A 15,661-nucleotide genomic window follows, 5' to 3' on the forward strand; every position below is an offset into this window, starting at 1 on the left:
ATACATCACATATCTCTTTTCCAGTAGGAAGTGTCAGCCAAGTTCAGCTGAGGAGGAGGAGACAGGAGGGGCAGGGCTGTTGAGGACTTTATGAGCCACTTTATTGAGCTGAGCCATCTTTGGCAGGATCCCACACAGAACAGAAGCTGTCACCAAACACCTGCAGTCAAATAGTTGTATTTTCTTGTTTTATACAAAACACAAACCGTACACATAATGTTTTTCAATCCATTTGTGTTGAAAAGGACACCATTGATTAGTTTGAAGTTTCTTTTACATAAATCATGTAAACAGAGACCCAAGTCTAGAGTCACTGAGGTGTCATTAGCTGAGGAATGCATTCCCAAGTTGCTTTTGTACACCAAATGCAGTCTGAAGAAAAGGGATTGTTAACAATTTTTTTTCAGTCAGGCACCCACACCCACCCTGGTACTGGTTTCTGCATTCAGCCAACCCAAATATTTGCTATACACCAAGTTTTTTACAAAATTATGTGTTCTTTGATGTATGTACATATCCATTATTCTAGGAGATGGTTCCCTGCATGCAGGTGTCCAAAGGGAAGCACAAGGATCATGCACTTGCTAACCATACAAGGTCCAGTAAGCGTTCCAACTCTCCGTGCTGAGAGTGATTATGCAAGTTGGTGAAACTTCACTGTCCTCTCCAAGAACTTGAGATGTCAATCCACTCCAATCTCCTAGGGCAAGAGCTTTTTGCATGAATCTTCTAAATGTAGGGCACCAAGACATGCAGTGGGCGTGTGGGGTGGGCTGTCCAGTTTGGACTCTCTGAGCCAATTCCTGTGTCTTCCACCCCAAGCAAAGGGCCTCTGACACCACATGTTGTGGCAGTCAAAGGCACCAAAACCTTAGTTGAACACCTGAGGGAGAAACAGGAGGAGCCCAGGAAATCCTGCTCAGCCATCAGCACATTTAATTATGGTGTACCAGGCCCACTCTGGCCCATTTAGTCCCCTTCTACCACCTGTGGGTTACTTTGTACTTCTCCAGGTATTGGAATCCCTGCAGACATTTGTTTTTACTCAATCTGTAACAATTTTGGTCGGGTTCCCCTGCTCTCACCTCTGCAGCAGCAGTCAATCACGGACTTGCAAACAGCTCCAAAGACGGCTCCTCTGGTGGGAGGATAGCTGGCAGCACTTACGCTCTGAAACTTGCACACACCAAAAGTAACATCCAATGTATCAGCAGAATGATTAAAAGAAAAATGCTTTAATTTCACTGCCATTAACAGAAACATCCATTGTTCAACTGTTTACTCAGGAGTAAACAGAATAAAACCAAATGCAACTTGTTGGAATGGCAGGTTTTCCCTCTTTCACTTATGCAATCTTATTTTTTGCACAACCCATTCATGGCCAGCATTTACATTTTAATGATTTATTATACCACAATGTGGTAACACAGACACATCTGAGGCAGCCCCCATGGATGGGAAGCCTGACAGACCCTACTGCCATCCTACAGCAGACAGCTTTGTTCTTTCTAGTGACGTGGAAAGAGGTTGTCTTACACAAAACAGCTTATATATATCACATAAAGTACAATTTTGTACAGTACTTCACACCTTTTAAAAAGCACAGTCTTGTATTTAATGTTCTCCAGTTAATAATCATTGATGTTGGCACAGACAAATCATCAAACAAAATGCACAGCTCTTGTTTAGATTGACTTGGTGTGGTGGGGCAAACATAATTTCTAGCTATTTGTGGTCAGTGGGAAGTTAAATCATATTTGTGAGATAAAGACAACGTTTCAGTGCTCAGGAGTCCTCCTCCTGCGCAGGTTTGGGAGAAGGGAGTCACAGCATCTGCAAACCCAGGATAAAGTTCAGCAGTGGCATGTGTCTTTCCAGGACTGGAATTCTAAAATTAACTTCTTTCTGATAATATTTTCTAGCAGTTCCCTTCACAAGGAGGCAGCTAAAGTTTTGCTTTGTTTTTGGACATAGGAAAGGACTTGAACAGTTCAAAAAGAGAGATGGCTAGGTGTGCTTTTTTTTTTTCTTTTAATGTACAATCTCCATTAATAGGTTTTGTTACTTTTAGTTTTCAAAGTTCAAAAATATAAACTCTCTAAAGTTCATAACTGTACTTATATTTCATAGAAACTATCTGAAATTCTAGCAATATACCATGTAAACAGCAGTAACTAAGCATCAGAAAATGCTACAATCTCATCAGTTTAAAATTAAATTGGACTGTTGCCTATAATAGCATTTATCAAGATATGTCAGGGGAAAAGCTCAGCTGTTGGGGGTGTCTTAGGTTGCAATGCAAGATGTAACCAAAAGTATCTATTCTATTACCAACTGTTAAAACCGCGTGCCACAGTGTTCTTTATCTCTTATAAGACCCATCCCTCATGACTCCAGGGGGATATCTTCTCTTAATGGGCCATTGAGTCTTACAGCATGACTGATAGAATTACATCATCCCATTGTGAGATGCTCTGCCCAGTGGGAGGAGCCAAGCATTCCTACCTGGATATAATCTGAGACTTGGAGCACTACAAGCAGCCTTTTTCTGCTGGATTCCCAGAGGAAGACCAGGCCCATCTACACCTATACTGAAGCTTCACAGGAAAGCTACACTCTTCTACAGGATCACTGGTTCAACAGAACCACATCTGTCACTCCAGGAGGACTGCAGCCACCATTTAATAGGACTGCTACCAACACTCTGACCGACAGGCTGTCAGGTTGTATTCTGACTCTTGTCAGTGTTTTTGTGCTACTGCATTTTATTTTAATTTTCCTAGTAAATTGTAGTTCTGACTTGGGGTCTCTCACTGGTTTGCTTTCAAACTATCATAGGGGGTTCAGTTTCTTTCCTTTTGTTCCTTTTTACTTAGAGATTTTTTTTCCCATAAGTTGCTAGGAAACATTTAACAACTGGATTCTTCAGAAAAACAGGGTACTTAAGAAAAATAAAATACTTGGCCAGGCTTAGGGGAGGAGGGCATCTGGTTGTACGTCTTTTATCTGGGAATTTCCCTCCGAGGGGCAGAGATACCACGAGAATTGGGCAGGAAAAAGATGGGCCTGAGGCAGCTGCAGGCTCTCTGTTGGCTTTGGAGGACAGTCAGAGCTGCTGTTTGGGGAAGGGAATTAGCTCCGCTACCACTTCTGCCACCGCTTTCCCAGCTGCTTCTCCCGGCTCTGCTCTGGTCTGGCTTCGGTCTCACCTTGCCGCCACCATCATGAAAAAGATGGGTGTGCCCACGCCCCTGGGCTACCTGCCGGGGCTGGGCCGTCGAGCCATGGGTTTCACCACCCGCTCTGATATCGGCCCTGCCCGCGATGCCAACGACCCTGTGGATGACCGGCACACCCTGCTGGGCAAGAGAACTGTGGGGAACCAGATGAAGAAGAACCAGACAGCAGATGATGATGGGGATTTGAATGACACCAACTATGATGAGTTCAATGGCTATGCTGGGAGCCTGTTCTCAAGTGGCCCCTATGAGAAAGATGATGAAGAAGCAGATGGATGAATGCAGGAAAGAAAGGAGGGAACAACAAGAAAAAGAGGAAAGAAAAAAAGTACTGTATGGAACAACCCAAAATTCAACAGTGGTTCTCAGTCTTGAAATGGAAATTAGCAGAGGTTACTGAGGAGGAGTGGCTGAGTATTCCTGAGGCTGGGGATGCCAGGAACAAGTGGCAGAGGAATCCTCGTTATGAGACGCTGACTTCCGTCCCCAGCAGCTTCTTTGCAAAGCATTTGCAGTCAGAGGAGACTCACACTTCCGTGGACCCACGCCAGACACAATTTGGTGGACTGAATACTTCGTATCCAGGGGGTTTGAATACTCCATACCCAGGAAGAATGACACCAGGCTTGATGACACCTGGGACAGGTGAATTGGATATGAGGAAGACTGGCCAAACCAGGTACACCTTGATGGATATGAGGCTAAGCCAGGTGTCAGACTCTGTGACTGGCCAGACTGTAGTGGACCCAAAAGGGTATTTGACAGACCTGAATTTCATGATTCCCACACACGGAAGAGCTATCGATGATATCAAAAAAGCCCTGAAATCTGTCTGAGAGACCAATCCTCATCATCCACCAGCCTGGATAGCATCAGCTTGACTGGAGGAGGTCACTGGCAAACTCCAGGTGGCTCGAAACCTCATCATGAAAGGAACAGAGAGGTGCCCTAAGAGTGAAGATGTTTGGTTGGAAGCTGCTCGACTTCAGCCAGGAGATACAGCCAGGGCCCAGGCTGTGCGGCACCTGCCACATTCTGTGCAGATCTGTATCAGAGCAGCAGAGCTGTAGACAGACATCGTGCCAAGAAACGTGTCCTTAGGAAAGCCCTTGAGCATGTTCCAAACTCGGTATGTTTGTGGAAAGCAGCCATGGAGCTGGAGGAACCTGAGGATGCCAGGATCATGCTGAGCTGGGCTGTGGAGTGCTGTCCAACCAGTGTTGAACTGTGGCTGGTGCTGACAAGGCTGGAGACATATGAGAGCGCTCATAAAGTCCTTAACAAAGCCCAGAATATCCCCATGGATTGTCACATCTGGATTACTGCTGCCAAACTGGAGGAAGCCAATGGAAATAATCAGATGGTAGAGAAAATCATTGACAGAGCCATCACATCTCTTAGGGCTAATGGTGTGGAAATCAACAGAGAGCAGTGCATACAGGATGCTGAGGAATGTGATAAAGCTGGAAGTGTGGCCACGTGCCAGGCAATCATGAGAGCTGTAATTGGGATTGGGATCGAGGAAGAAGATCAGAAACACACCTGGATGGAAGATACAACAGTTGTGTTGCTCATAATGCCCTGGAGTGTGCCTGAGCTATTCATGCCTATGCCTTGCAAGTCTTCCTGAGCAAGAACAGTGTGTGGCTGCAAGCAGCCTACTTTGAAAAGAACCATGAAACTAGAGAATCTTTCGAGGCTATTTTACAGAGAGCTGTTGCTCACTGTCCCAAAGCAGAGGTGCTGTTGCTCATGGGAGTCAAATCCAAGTGGCTGGCAGGAGATGTGCCAGCAGCCAGGAGCATCTTGGCCCTGGCTTTCCAGGCCAACCCCAACAGCGAGGAGATCTGGCTGGCTCCTGTGAAGCTCGAGTCAGAGAACAATGAGTTTGAAAGAGTGAGGAGGCTGCTGGCAAAAGCTCGCAGCAGTGCTCCCACAGCAAGGGTCTTCATAAAGTCTGTGAAGTTGGAATGGGTACTTGGGAACATTGCTGCAGCCCAGGAGCTCTGTGAGGAAGCCCTGAAGCACTATGAGGGATTCCCCAAACTGTGGATGATTAAAGAACAAATTGAAGAACAAAAAGAGCTGGTAGAGAAAGTACAGGAGGCTTATAATCAAGGGTTGAAGAAGTGCCCCCATTCCATACCCCTGTAGCTTTTGCTGTCCAGGCTGGAGGAGAAAGTCGTGCAGCTGACTAGAGCAAGAGCCATCTTGGAAAAGTCTCGCCTGAAGAATCCAAAGAATCCAGACCTCTGGTTGGAGTCTGTAAACTTGGAGTACCGAGCTGGGCTGAAGAATGTTGCTAACAGTCTGATGGCCAAGGCACTGCAAGAGTGCCCCAATTCAGGAATGCTGTGGTCAGACGCAATTTTCCTTGAAGCGCAGCTGCAACGAAAGACCAAGGGTGTGGATGCTCTCAAGAAATGTGAACATGACCCATATGTCCTGCTGGCTGTGGCCAAGCTGTTCTGGAGCAAGCATAAAATAACCAAGGCCAGAGAGTGGTTCCACTGCACAGTGAAGATAGACTCTGACCTGGGGGATGCCTGGACCTTCTTTTACAAATTTGAGCTCCAATATGGCACAAAGGAACAACAAGAAGAGGTGAGGAAACGCTGTGAGAATGCTGAACCTCACCATGGAGAGCTCTGGTGTGTTGTCTCCAAGGACATAGAGAACTGTCAGAAAAAGATCGGAGAGATTCTTGTGCTTGTGGCAGCCAAGCTGAAAAAATACATTCTAGAGTGTGCTGGCCTCAGCTGCCTCAGAGGTCTCTGTAGGACTTAACCTGCCCTTTCAGTGACACAGATTTTGAAGGACAGTGTTGGGGGTTAGGTTTCTTTCCTTTTGTTCCTTTTTACTTACAGATTTTTTTCCCATAAATTGCTAGGAAAGATTAACGACTGGGTACTTAAGAAAAACAAAAGAAGTAGCCAAGATCAGGGGAGGAGGGCATCAGATTGCATTTCTCTTATCTGGGAGTTTCTCTCCAAGCGGAGAATTGGGCAGATAAAGGATAGAGCTGGGGCAGCTCTCCTCTCTCTTTTGGCTTTGGAGGAGGATGGTCAGAGCTGCTCCCTGAGGAAAGGAATTCGCTGCTGCTGCTGGAGCCCAACCCAGAGCTGCTGCTTCTGCTGTGGGGTAAGCCTCTCCTTGTGAGAGCAGCCACTGAACTGGGACCTTATTAACACTTACCTCACTAAAAGAGGGACCTGTCCCCATCTGCTCAGGTGCCCAGGATGCTGAGCTCACCCCTCTCTGCCCTGCTGGAAGCCGGGCTCCTCTGGCCCACCCTCACTGCCTCTTTGGCACTGCTCCGAGCTTTCACTGCACTGTAGCCCCGCATCCCCTGCCTTGCCGAGACATCCCGCGGTTCCAGCCATGGCTCTGGAATAGCTTCTGATACTTCTCCTCTACCACCCCAGGATTTTTGCTCATTCCTGCTTGCTGCTTTTGAGAGTCCTGCTGGGACACTGAGATCAGCTGCCCTGGGGGTTTCTGAAGGCTTCCCTTCAAAGCATTTTTTGATCCAATCTGTCAGCCCAGTTAAGACACACCAAGGATCAGAGGAGATCCCATCTCAGGAGATGGGAACTCAACACCTCTGAAAAGCCAAGCCCTAGGTCAGCACACAAGTTCTCTGGACTGTTTGGAAATATAAAATTCAGTCTTTGCTGGTTTTATATGGAACAGGCAATTCTGCAATCAATAAAAAACCAAACCAAGCCATGAGTCCCCATTCCAAGTGCTTTCACTAACACATCTCTGCCTTACCGAGTGTCCTGGGATGACTATATGATGTTTGTATCCCCAATCATCTGTTCTGTTTATGCTGGGTATTAAGTTCTACACCTTTAAGGCTGGTTCCAAGAGCGAAGGGGGTGGCAGAAGCAGCGTGCAGTTTGTTATCAGAAATGCACTGGCTCCCTGCATCCTGCTCCTGGATTGTGTTGTCTGCAGAATGGACAGGGGGACAGAGCTCTCTTTTGCTTTTAGTCAGTTTTTAGCTAGCTGAGGCAGAGAAGTTCCTTGGATTGTGGCTTTTCCTTTTCTTGGAACTGTTCAAAACTGCTTTGGACCAAAATCTCAGAAGAACACTGGGAGTTCACACCTGTGGCCCACCGGGGCTGGGACACTGCATTCCAGTGCCAGAGGGACTGAGACACACGCAGCGAGCTGAGCTACACCCCACAAAAAGAACTTTCTGAATTTGCCATCACTTCAGAACAACAAGAGGTTTTATTATTTGGTATTGTTCATTTTTTATGTTTGTCAGTGCTTTGCTTGTTAAATAAACATTTTTTTTTCCACTTTTCTCCAAGGACATCTTTTCCTGAACCAGCTGGGGCAATTTGCCCTAAATTAGGACACCCACCCTGATTAGCAAAGTGCACATACAGCCCATGACCACCTTTGTAAGAGTTCAAGGGATCCTGAAGAGACCAAAATAGAAGCAATTTTGGCAAGAACACACACAGCACACATAGCAAGTGAAAGGGGATAAAGTACCCTTACATAAGTACCACAAACTAAATACAAGTATTTGTGAACCCACTTGCCCTTAATAAAGAAGGAAGGGGAAGAAGTTGTTCTGGGAGTCCTTTTGGCTCCTCTGGTGTGACATGCATGACACACCAGTACTGGAGTTCATCTTGGTTATTTGGCTTCTGTACATTGGCAATGATCCCCTGGGGAGCTGAAGAAAGCATTACAGAAGTGCCCTCCCTTGGGATTCAAGGTGGAGTGTGGCTCAGGGAAGACCAGGGGTGTACATAAGCCTCTGGAGTGGGAGAGTGAGCCCAGGTGTCCCAGGATGGCAGAACTTCAAGCCCTGAACTTGGGGCCTTTCTCTCCTTCAGGCAGCAGCTGTTTGACATGAGCACCTTGTTGGGGGTTAGGTTCATTTTCTTTTGTTCCTTCTTACCTATAGAATTTTTCCCATAATTTTCCCCATTAACTACTGGGTACTTATGGGTACTTAAGAAAAACAAAGTGGCCAAGCTCAGGTATCTGGTAGTACTTCTCTCATCTGGGGCGGGGGGGGGGGGGGATTTCTCTCCAAGGGGCAGAGATACCGTGAGAATTGGGCAAGTAAAGGGGTGGGGGCAGTGGCTAGTCTCACTTTCTTCCTCTCAGCATCAGAGGACGGTCAAGCTGTTCTTACTGCTGGGAGGATTCTGTCCTGTACTGCTTCTTCCTTTCTGGGGTGAGCCTTCTCCTTGTGAGAGCAGCCACTGAACTGAGACTTTGTTAATGCTTACCTCACTAAAAGAGGGACCTGTCCCCATCTGCTCAGGCGCCCAGGATGCTGAGCTCACCCCTCTCTGCCCTGCTGGAAGCCGGGCTCCTCTGGCCCACCCTCACTGCCTCTTTGGCACTGCTCCGAGCTTTCACTGCACTGTAGCCCCGCATCCCCTGCCTTGCCGAGACATCCCACGGTTCCAGCCATGGCTCTGGAATAGCTTCTGATACATCTCCTCTACCACCCTGGGATTGTTTTACTCATTGTTTTCTGAGAGTCCTGCTGGGGCACTGGGATCAGCTGCCCCTGGGGATTGTGGAGCAAAGTCTGTCTTCCCTACCTTCCCGAATCAGCCGAGCTGCTATCACCACGTGATCCCCAAGCCTGCGCCACAGCGCCCCCTGCAGGTGCAGGGTAATCACCACACCTGCCCCACCTGGCCGGGAGCCAGCAGCACCCCTGCTGGCCGTGCCCAGAACTGCACCAGAGGGGAGGGTGCTGCAGCCGAGGGGGCTGGGACTGTGTTCCTGGTTCTGTGTGGTGTTAATGCTGTGTTGTTGGTGTTTGATTGCTTTAGTATACACACTAGTAAAGAACTGTCATTCTTGTTCTCATATCTTTGCCTGAGAGCCCCTTAATTTCAAAAATTATAGTAATTTGGAGGGAGGGGGTTTACATTTTACATTCTAAGGGAGGCTTCTGCCTTTCTTGGCAGATACCTGTCTTTCAAACCAAGACACACCTGAATCAGGTGTCCCAGGACTTTCTTTTCTGAAAGTCATAAACAAATTTGGAAACAGTAAATTGTCAAAGCTTGCACTTGAGACAGGTGCACATTCCACAGGTAGAGCACAGCTCCATGCTCTCAGTTCCCTATGGTATCCTCTGTACTGCCATACTTCCTACACTGGGAAGAAAAACCCATCCTTTGCTGTCACCATCAGTGTTGCTGCTGCAGTCCACACAGGCGTGATGTGCACAAAAGAAGAAAATTTAGGTGAGTGAGTTTGTGAGACACCTGTGTGGACTGTTCAGCTTGGGCACAGGTGTCCGTATCACAATGAACATTCCTACTAATGGGGTGGGTCTTCCAGATGTCTACAACATATTTGATCCTAGATATTTAACCAACCACCAAAATCCCAAGGGACTCTGCCTTCCAAGCTTTTGAAACCTCTTCTCTTCCCTGTTGCCCAAATGTGGTCAGAAGGTCTCAGTATCACCCTCCAAGCAGAACAAGCTGGTAAGAACCTGGCTGCATGGCTCATTTTCTTTAATATCCCAAACATTCAGGTGCTTCTTTCTACTTTGGTTGAATTGGGCATCAAAAACGTGGGAAGAAAACCTAACACAAGCCTGGGCAAAACTGCAACTCACACCAGCTCTGGGTGATGACCAGATTATTACAGCATTTCTGTAGAGCAACAGAAGATGCTGGACTTCAAACATGTCAAAAATCTGAGCAAATCTTTACTGTAGCTACAAGAGAACAGTCTTGGTGCTGCCTGACTTGTGCCTTAACATGAGATTGGTCAGGGCACTTGTCTGTTCAACTCAAGTAGAAGCTATTTGATGATTTCATTGTTATTAATCCTATTCTGCTTCTTGCTATATCCTGGGAAAAAAGAACAGCATGGCTGGCTTTGATATTCTAAATATTACAGGATCTGTAAGCAAATCAATACAGAAGGATCCCTTCAGTGCAGTCACTGAGCGCAGTGTTGTGTCTCCTACACTGGCAAACTCCATTTTGGGCATCAGGCCTGGAGAAACAGTGGGCAACAGCAAATGTAGAGAGTTACAGAAATCCACCATTCCTCCCTCTCCTACCTCTGGGAATGACCCTTCAGTTCCCAGGGAGCTCCTCAGCTCTCCCAGTCAGGCTCCCGCTGCATCCATTTCATGCATTTGTCTGGTGCTCTCTCCTCTTTGTTTATTGGCAAAAACAATCTCCTCCTTTACAGGATCTTGGAGCTAATATCTCTCTTACTGATCAGAACTTCCAGCAGCCTCAGCTTGGCCTTAACCTGCTTGTATTCATTGTACTCTTCAGCCATGGGAGTGCGGTCTTCTTTCTGCACATTCCTAGTGGGAGTGAAAGCAGACCATGAAGATTTCTGTAACAGGAAGCCTCCCTCTGTCCACCAACAAGACCTACAAAACAGCTCCTCTCCCCCACTCCTCATCAGGGAACAAGACCAAAACATTTATCCTCTGAGAGAAAAAACAAACAAACAAAAAAAGGGGCAAACAAGCTGCTCCAATGAAGTGTGGGATGCTTGTGTGCTGAGACTGAGCACAACCCCACAGTTCCAGATGCAAAATCCTACTCAAAACATGCCCTGCTTCTCTGAAATCACCAGCTCTACAAAACAGCTGGAAAACACTTCAGGAGCTGAGTGTTTGCCTGTGAGCCTGGCAAAATAAAATACAGCCTCCCCTGTTTTGGCATCACAGCACTTATACAAACAGGCACACTCGCAAAATGAAAGACGGTATTTGATCAGCTTGCTCTTGGCTTACAGAAAAAATTTAAGTGTCCAGTGATTTTACAAAAGCCCCTACGGATGATGGCTGGGGGCAAGAAACAGACAAGGTAATTTAAGAATATAGATATATGAAAACATTCTATCAGCTTGATAATGAGGGACATTTTCTTAAAACAATAAAACCAGTTACACTAAAGCAGAAATACTTGATAAAACTAGTGTCTGAATAGCTCACAGATAAGCAAGAATAGCACAGAAATCACTAGGGGGAAAACCAAGTTATTTTAACATTGAATAACTCTTCCACCATTCTGAATGTGGGTAAAGCAATGACAATGATTGTGACGAAGAAATACGTAATATTGAATTCAGGTAACTTTCCAAATTTGGAAATCTTTGTAGATGCAAAACAGATTAAAAGTAGCTGAAAAACAGAGAGGCAGCTGAAAAATTGTTACCTTCCATTTTGTCGGAAAAAGTTATCTTCAAAGTCTCTCAATTTTTTTCTGATTCGCTTTTTCTCTTCCCTGACTTCTTGGAGCTGCTCTAACAGTTCAGGGCTGTTGGGTTTAAAGATAAATGAGATTATCCATATGTACGCAGTAAAAACAGGAAACATACAGTAGACCTACAGATGTTTAGTTGTACGTATGCCAAACAACGGAGCTGCTCCTGCAAGCAGTTCTGGCAGCCTCACATTACTTAAAACAAAAAGTTCTCTGAATTTAGTTCAGCAAAATGATCATAGTCTTAAGCTGCAGCTTCTAAGGAGGTCAAGTGTGCACTTCACAATTTACCACTAACTTCTGTGAAACTTATCTCCTGCAGATGGGCCTGGGTTTGGTGACTTTTATAGAATCAAATTCAATGGTCACAACTTAGGGCTACCACCCACATACGTTTGCACCTGACTTGAAACTAGAAAAGCTAGTTCCACTTGACCTTTCCAAAACATGAAAAACCTTCTGGAGTACAGGGTTTTCATGATAAAGGCTTGCCTCTGGTGGAGTTACTATTTAGAGATGGAATCCAAAGGTGTGTAAGCTAAGAATCAGTATGAGGACAAGGTTTTTTCTTTCCAAAACCTTTCTATGAGGGTCTATTGCATTTAAAAATGAAACATGAAAACTTATGGCTCAGATCGTAAATAGAAAAAAAACCCTAGACACTTTTCTGACAGAACACTATCTTAGCAAGAAATAACTTTTTGCAGTTGCCTGTGAATTCAACATACATGGATGCTTCATGGAGATTTGAAAGCCCCTTATCCTGACTGCTCCTGGATGGCATCTTATCATCCACCGGGGAAACAAAGCCATCAGCATCATCTTCTAGTTGATCCAAGAAGCTGCGCACACTGAAATCTGTTCTTATGGTAATTGTGAGATCCGGCTTCACATTGCTGTCCTCCTCAGACCCCTCCTCTTCTTCCTAACACAGGGACAGAGCACCCCCACAACAAGACAGTTATTGCTTCCCTTCTCAGGAACAGGCTGCCCTCTCACCACACGCACTCGGGAACAAGTGGAAAAGCAGAGCAAACACTTCAATTGCCAAGCAATACACAGGACACCAGAAGACCATCAGTAAGACACCCTAGAACCAATGCATGACAGAGAAATTGCCACCACAAACTCATATTGGTTAGGGAAACCCAGAGTGACACAACTGAGAGAAAAAAATACTTGGGGTTCAGAGCAACCTGTTTCTTTTTTTAGTTTATGTATTCTGATGTAAATGAACTCATTTACAGTTGTTACACATATTGTCCAAAGCACACCAGCCATCCTCTGCATTTCCCTGCAAGCATTTCCCAGCATAGAGACTGCCAGGTTAAAATGTGGAATTTTCTCTCAAAAGAAGCAGCTCAACAGCTCTCTCTAATGGCTGAATTCAAGACCTCAAATGCTCATACAGTAATACCAGTGAGCTCAGATGAATTTTACAATTACCCAAATGTGGGACATGACTGAGTGTAAAAGGACTGCTGCTGCTAACATGTTCAAACATTAGCTCTGACCATTTTGCTGGAATAAGCTAAAAATTGGACTAGAAACTTGGCACAGTGCAATTTCCCATTTCCTCAATGCACACTGATGAACTAGTTATGTTCCAATTTTTTTACAAAATTTATAGGCATGAGATTTGGAAGTCCCTGCTGCACTTGGTATTCACCAGTTCACTGTGTTCTCAAAAGTAGGGCTTGTCCTGAGACACTGTCCAGAAATAATTTTAATTATCAGGGAACAAGGCCCAGTCTCTTATGTATGGAGACATTTCTAGAAGGTAGTTTTCAACCTTAATATAAGGAATGAAGCTACTTAGAGAAAGCAGCAAATGCCAGCATGGACAGTAAATATGTATGTATGTGTGTGTAAATGTATTTATTTTACAGCCATGTAACTCTAGCCAGGAAGGATCTAAGCACATGAATATCTTTAAAAGCTTTTGGGGGCTAATATCACTGAAGTCTTCAAGACAAAAACATATTGTAGCACCAGGATCAGAAGTAGACATTTTTAAAATTTGTTTTTTCATGTAATTCCTTGTGAATAGTTCAACTATTCCTAAGAGACTGGTCCTGTATTTCAAGCAAAAAGGGAGAAGGTAACACCAAGGCCTGGCTTAGTCCCATTAAACCCTCAGTGATTTATAAATGCACACATTTAAATTAAATTACAGTTTGCCCAGAGTTTTCTTTTTAATTTAAAGCTCTAGGCCACAATGATACATCACAAAGCCACAGGCTGAAAATTACAACCAAGATTGAGGATGGAGGGTGAAGAAAACATTATCTGGGAAGAAGTTTTGAGTAGCAATATAACAGAAGATATATTTAAGATATATTTATATATAATATTATATTAATATATTATTTATATTAAAAGATATATATATAAGATGTAAACAAAAGAAGTTTGAATGCATCTTAGGAAAATCTGCATGGAATTTATGGAAGTTGAAGCAATATTTAGCACATGATTAGACAAGACCCATTTCTCGAGACATTCAGCTGTACAGTTTAAACAGAAAGCACAAACCAGCAGTCATATACTGTTCTTAAACCCTACCAACAACTCCAGACTGAACTGGGGAGGGGAGGCGATCTTTCACTGCCATTTCCCTGTCCCTAGGCATGCCACCCTGCCCAGACTGGGAAGGGCTGCAGCAGGAGAACACAGATCCTGCTGTGCCATGGAGGAGGATTTGCTAAGTCAGTCTAAGCAGTAAAAGCAGCACACTTTGCTTTAGAGGAATCTCTCTGGCAACAAAGGAGGAGCTCCCATGCCCTTTTCTGGGAGAGCCCCTGGAAAGAAAGCAAAGGGACAATTTCCATAAGCAGTGTGACAAAGTTGCTCCTGAGGACTGATGCAAGGTGTTTTCCTCGCTGATACCCATGAGCCTGTCTTGCCTTGCTGTAGACACCAGCATGCTGCCCAAGCCAGCAAGCAGCTCAGGAGCCAGCCTCCTGCCATGGGAGGAAAAGAAAGTGTAGAAATTTCATTTGGACCTCAGAGCCAACACACTGCATCTGGCTGTCACAAGACCTCTGAAATAATTTTGCTCTTAAATACAAAGGAGCAAATTAGAAGGATTCTTAGCCAGAACTCCAACAGAAAGGCCGTCTAAGGCCTTCCCTTTCAAGTCTCACATAGGAACCTCACTTAAAACATGCAGCAACATTTACACCTTGAACCAGAATGATCATACACAAGATTCATTTGGCATGCACCTGCTTGGATTGTTATGCAATTATGAGGCATTCCAGAGTTACAAATGTCAAATCCCCAGAGTATCCTATCATGGGCACTCCCAAAAAGCAAGAATCCTAATGATTTTTCCAACACAAAATTCAAGATATTGTACCAAAATGTTTGGTAAGGTCACCTCAAAACACCTTTCAAGTTTTTAGTCAAGTCTCCCAAATGCTTCTAGAAAAACTCACCCAGAAACACACAAATACTGACATTGTCAGTGGCCTGTCAAATATTTCCCTGCCCATAGTGGACCTATGCAGGAGCTAAGTTCTGGGGCCTTTTGCTAACTTCCTGTCTTTAATTCTGAGAGTAGTTCAGTATAAAGCTGCCAGATGCAGCTTCATAGAGCCCCATTTAAGTGTAAATAGGCACATCATGTTAACAGGCTTAAGGCTGTCATCCTGATCTTCTGCCAGAAACTCGCCAGGTTTGTATTCCCTGCAGGACACTGCTGAACTGGTTTGGTGCTGCCCCGGCACAGCACCAGCCTGTGGTGGCCATCAAGGATCACCATAATTGACAGCTCTAAGTTCTCACACTGGGTGCAAGCAGAAGTGGAGAAAAAATGACACACTAAAAGTAAAAAACAGAAGCAAACAAAACCACTCTCCACCAGACCAGTACTGCAGATGTGATCCAGCAGTTATCTGGAAAATACTAAGAAGCTCAGTGATCATTAACCAGCTTCCAAACAGCAGCTTAACATCTTCAATCTGCAATCTGGTATTAAAGAATATGTGCCTTGAATAGTCCATTAATATACAATCCACTGGACTCAATCACCTAAGATCTCTAAGTCTGCAGTACTTACATTTAACCAAGCTCTGGCTGGGTAACAGGAATATGACCCAGATGTGCTGAAGCACTTCTCTCCCTTGTTACACTGCAAAGGCACAGAAAGCAAGCCAGGGCCCAGCTCCACGCTGCGTGTCC

General features: G+C 45.0%; 1 protein-coding gene and 1 pseudogene across 5 annotated transcripts in view; one reads left to right on the top strand and one right to left on the bottom strand.

Annotated features, from left to right (window-relative positions):
• Nucleotides 1–161: 161 nt before the first annotated feature.
• The window catches only part of FAM13A (family with sequence similarity 13 member A), a 132,244-nt gene continuing 116,744 nt past the window's right edge, over nt 162–15,661 (bottom strand). For all 5 annotated transcript variants that reach the window (XM_053939927.1, XM_053939930.1, XM_053939928.1 and 2 more), the window contains 3 exons: nt 12,205–12,401; nt 11,429–11,530; nt 162–10,566 (listed from right to left, as the gene is read on the bottom strand). In XM_053939927.1, the coding sequence (XP_053795902.1) occupies nt 10,440–10,566; nt 11,429–11,530; nt 12,205–12,401 (426 nt within the window). In that variant the 3' untranslated portion in view covers nt 162–10,439. The remainder of the gene's footprint in view (nt 10,567–11,428; nt 11,531–12,204; nt 12,402–15,661) is intronic.
• Nucleotides 3,225–6,026, top strand: LOC128786882 (pre-mRNA-processing factor 6-like; annotated as a pseudogene).

The sequence above is a fragment of the Vidua chalybeata genome, chromosome 4, assembly GCF_026979565.1.
Source record: "Vidua chalybeata isolate OUT-0048 chromosome 4, bVidCha1 merged haplotype, whole genome shotgun sequence".
In the NCBI taxonomy this organism is placed as follows: domain Eukaryota; kingdom Metazoa; phylum Chordata; class Aves; order Passeriformes; family Viduidae; genus Vidua; species Vidua chalybeata.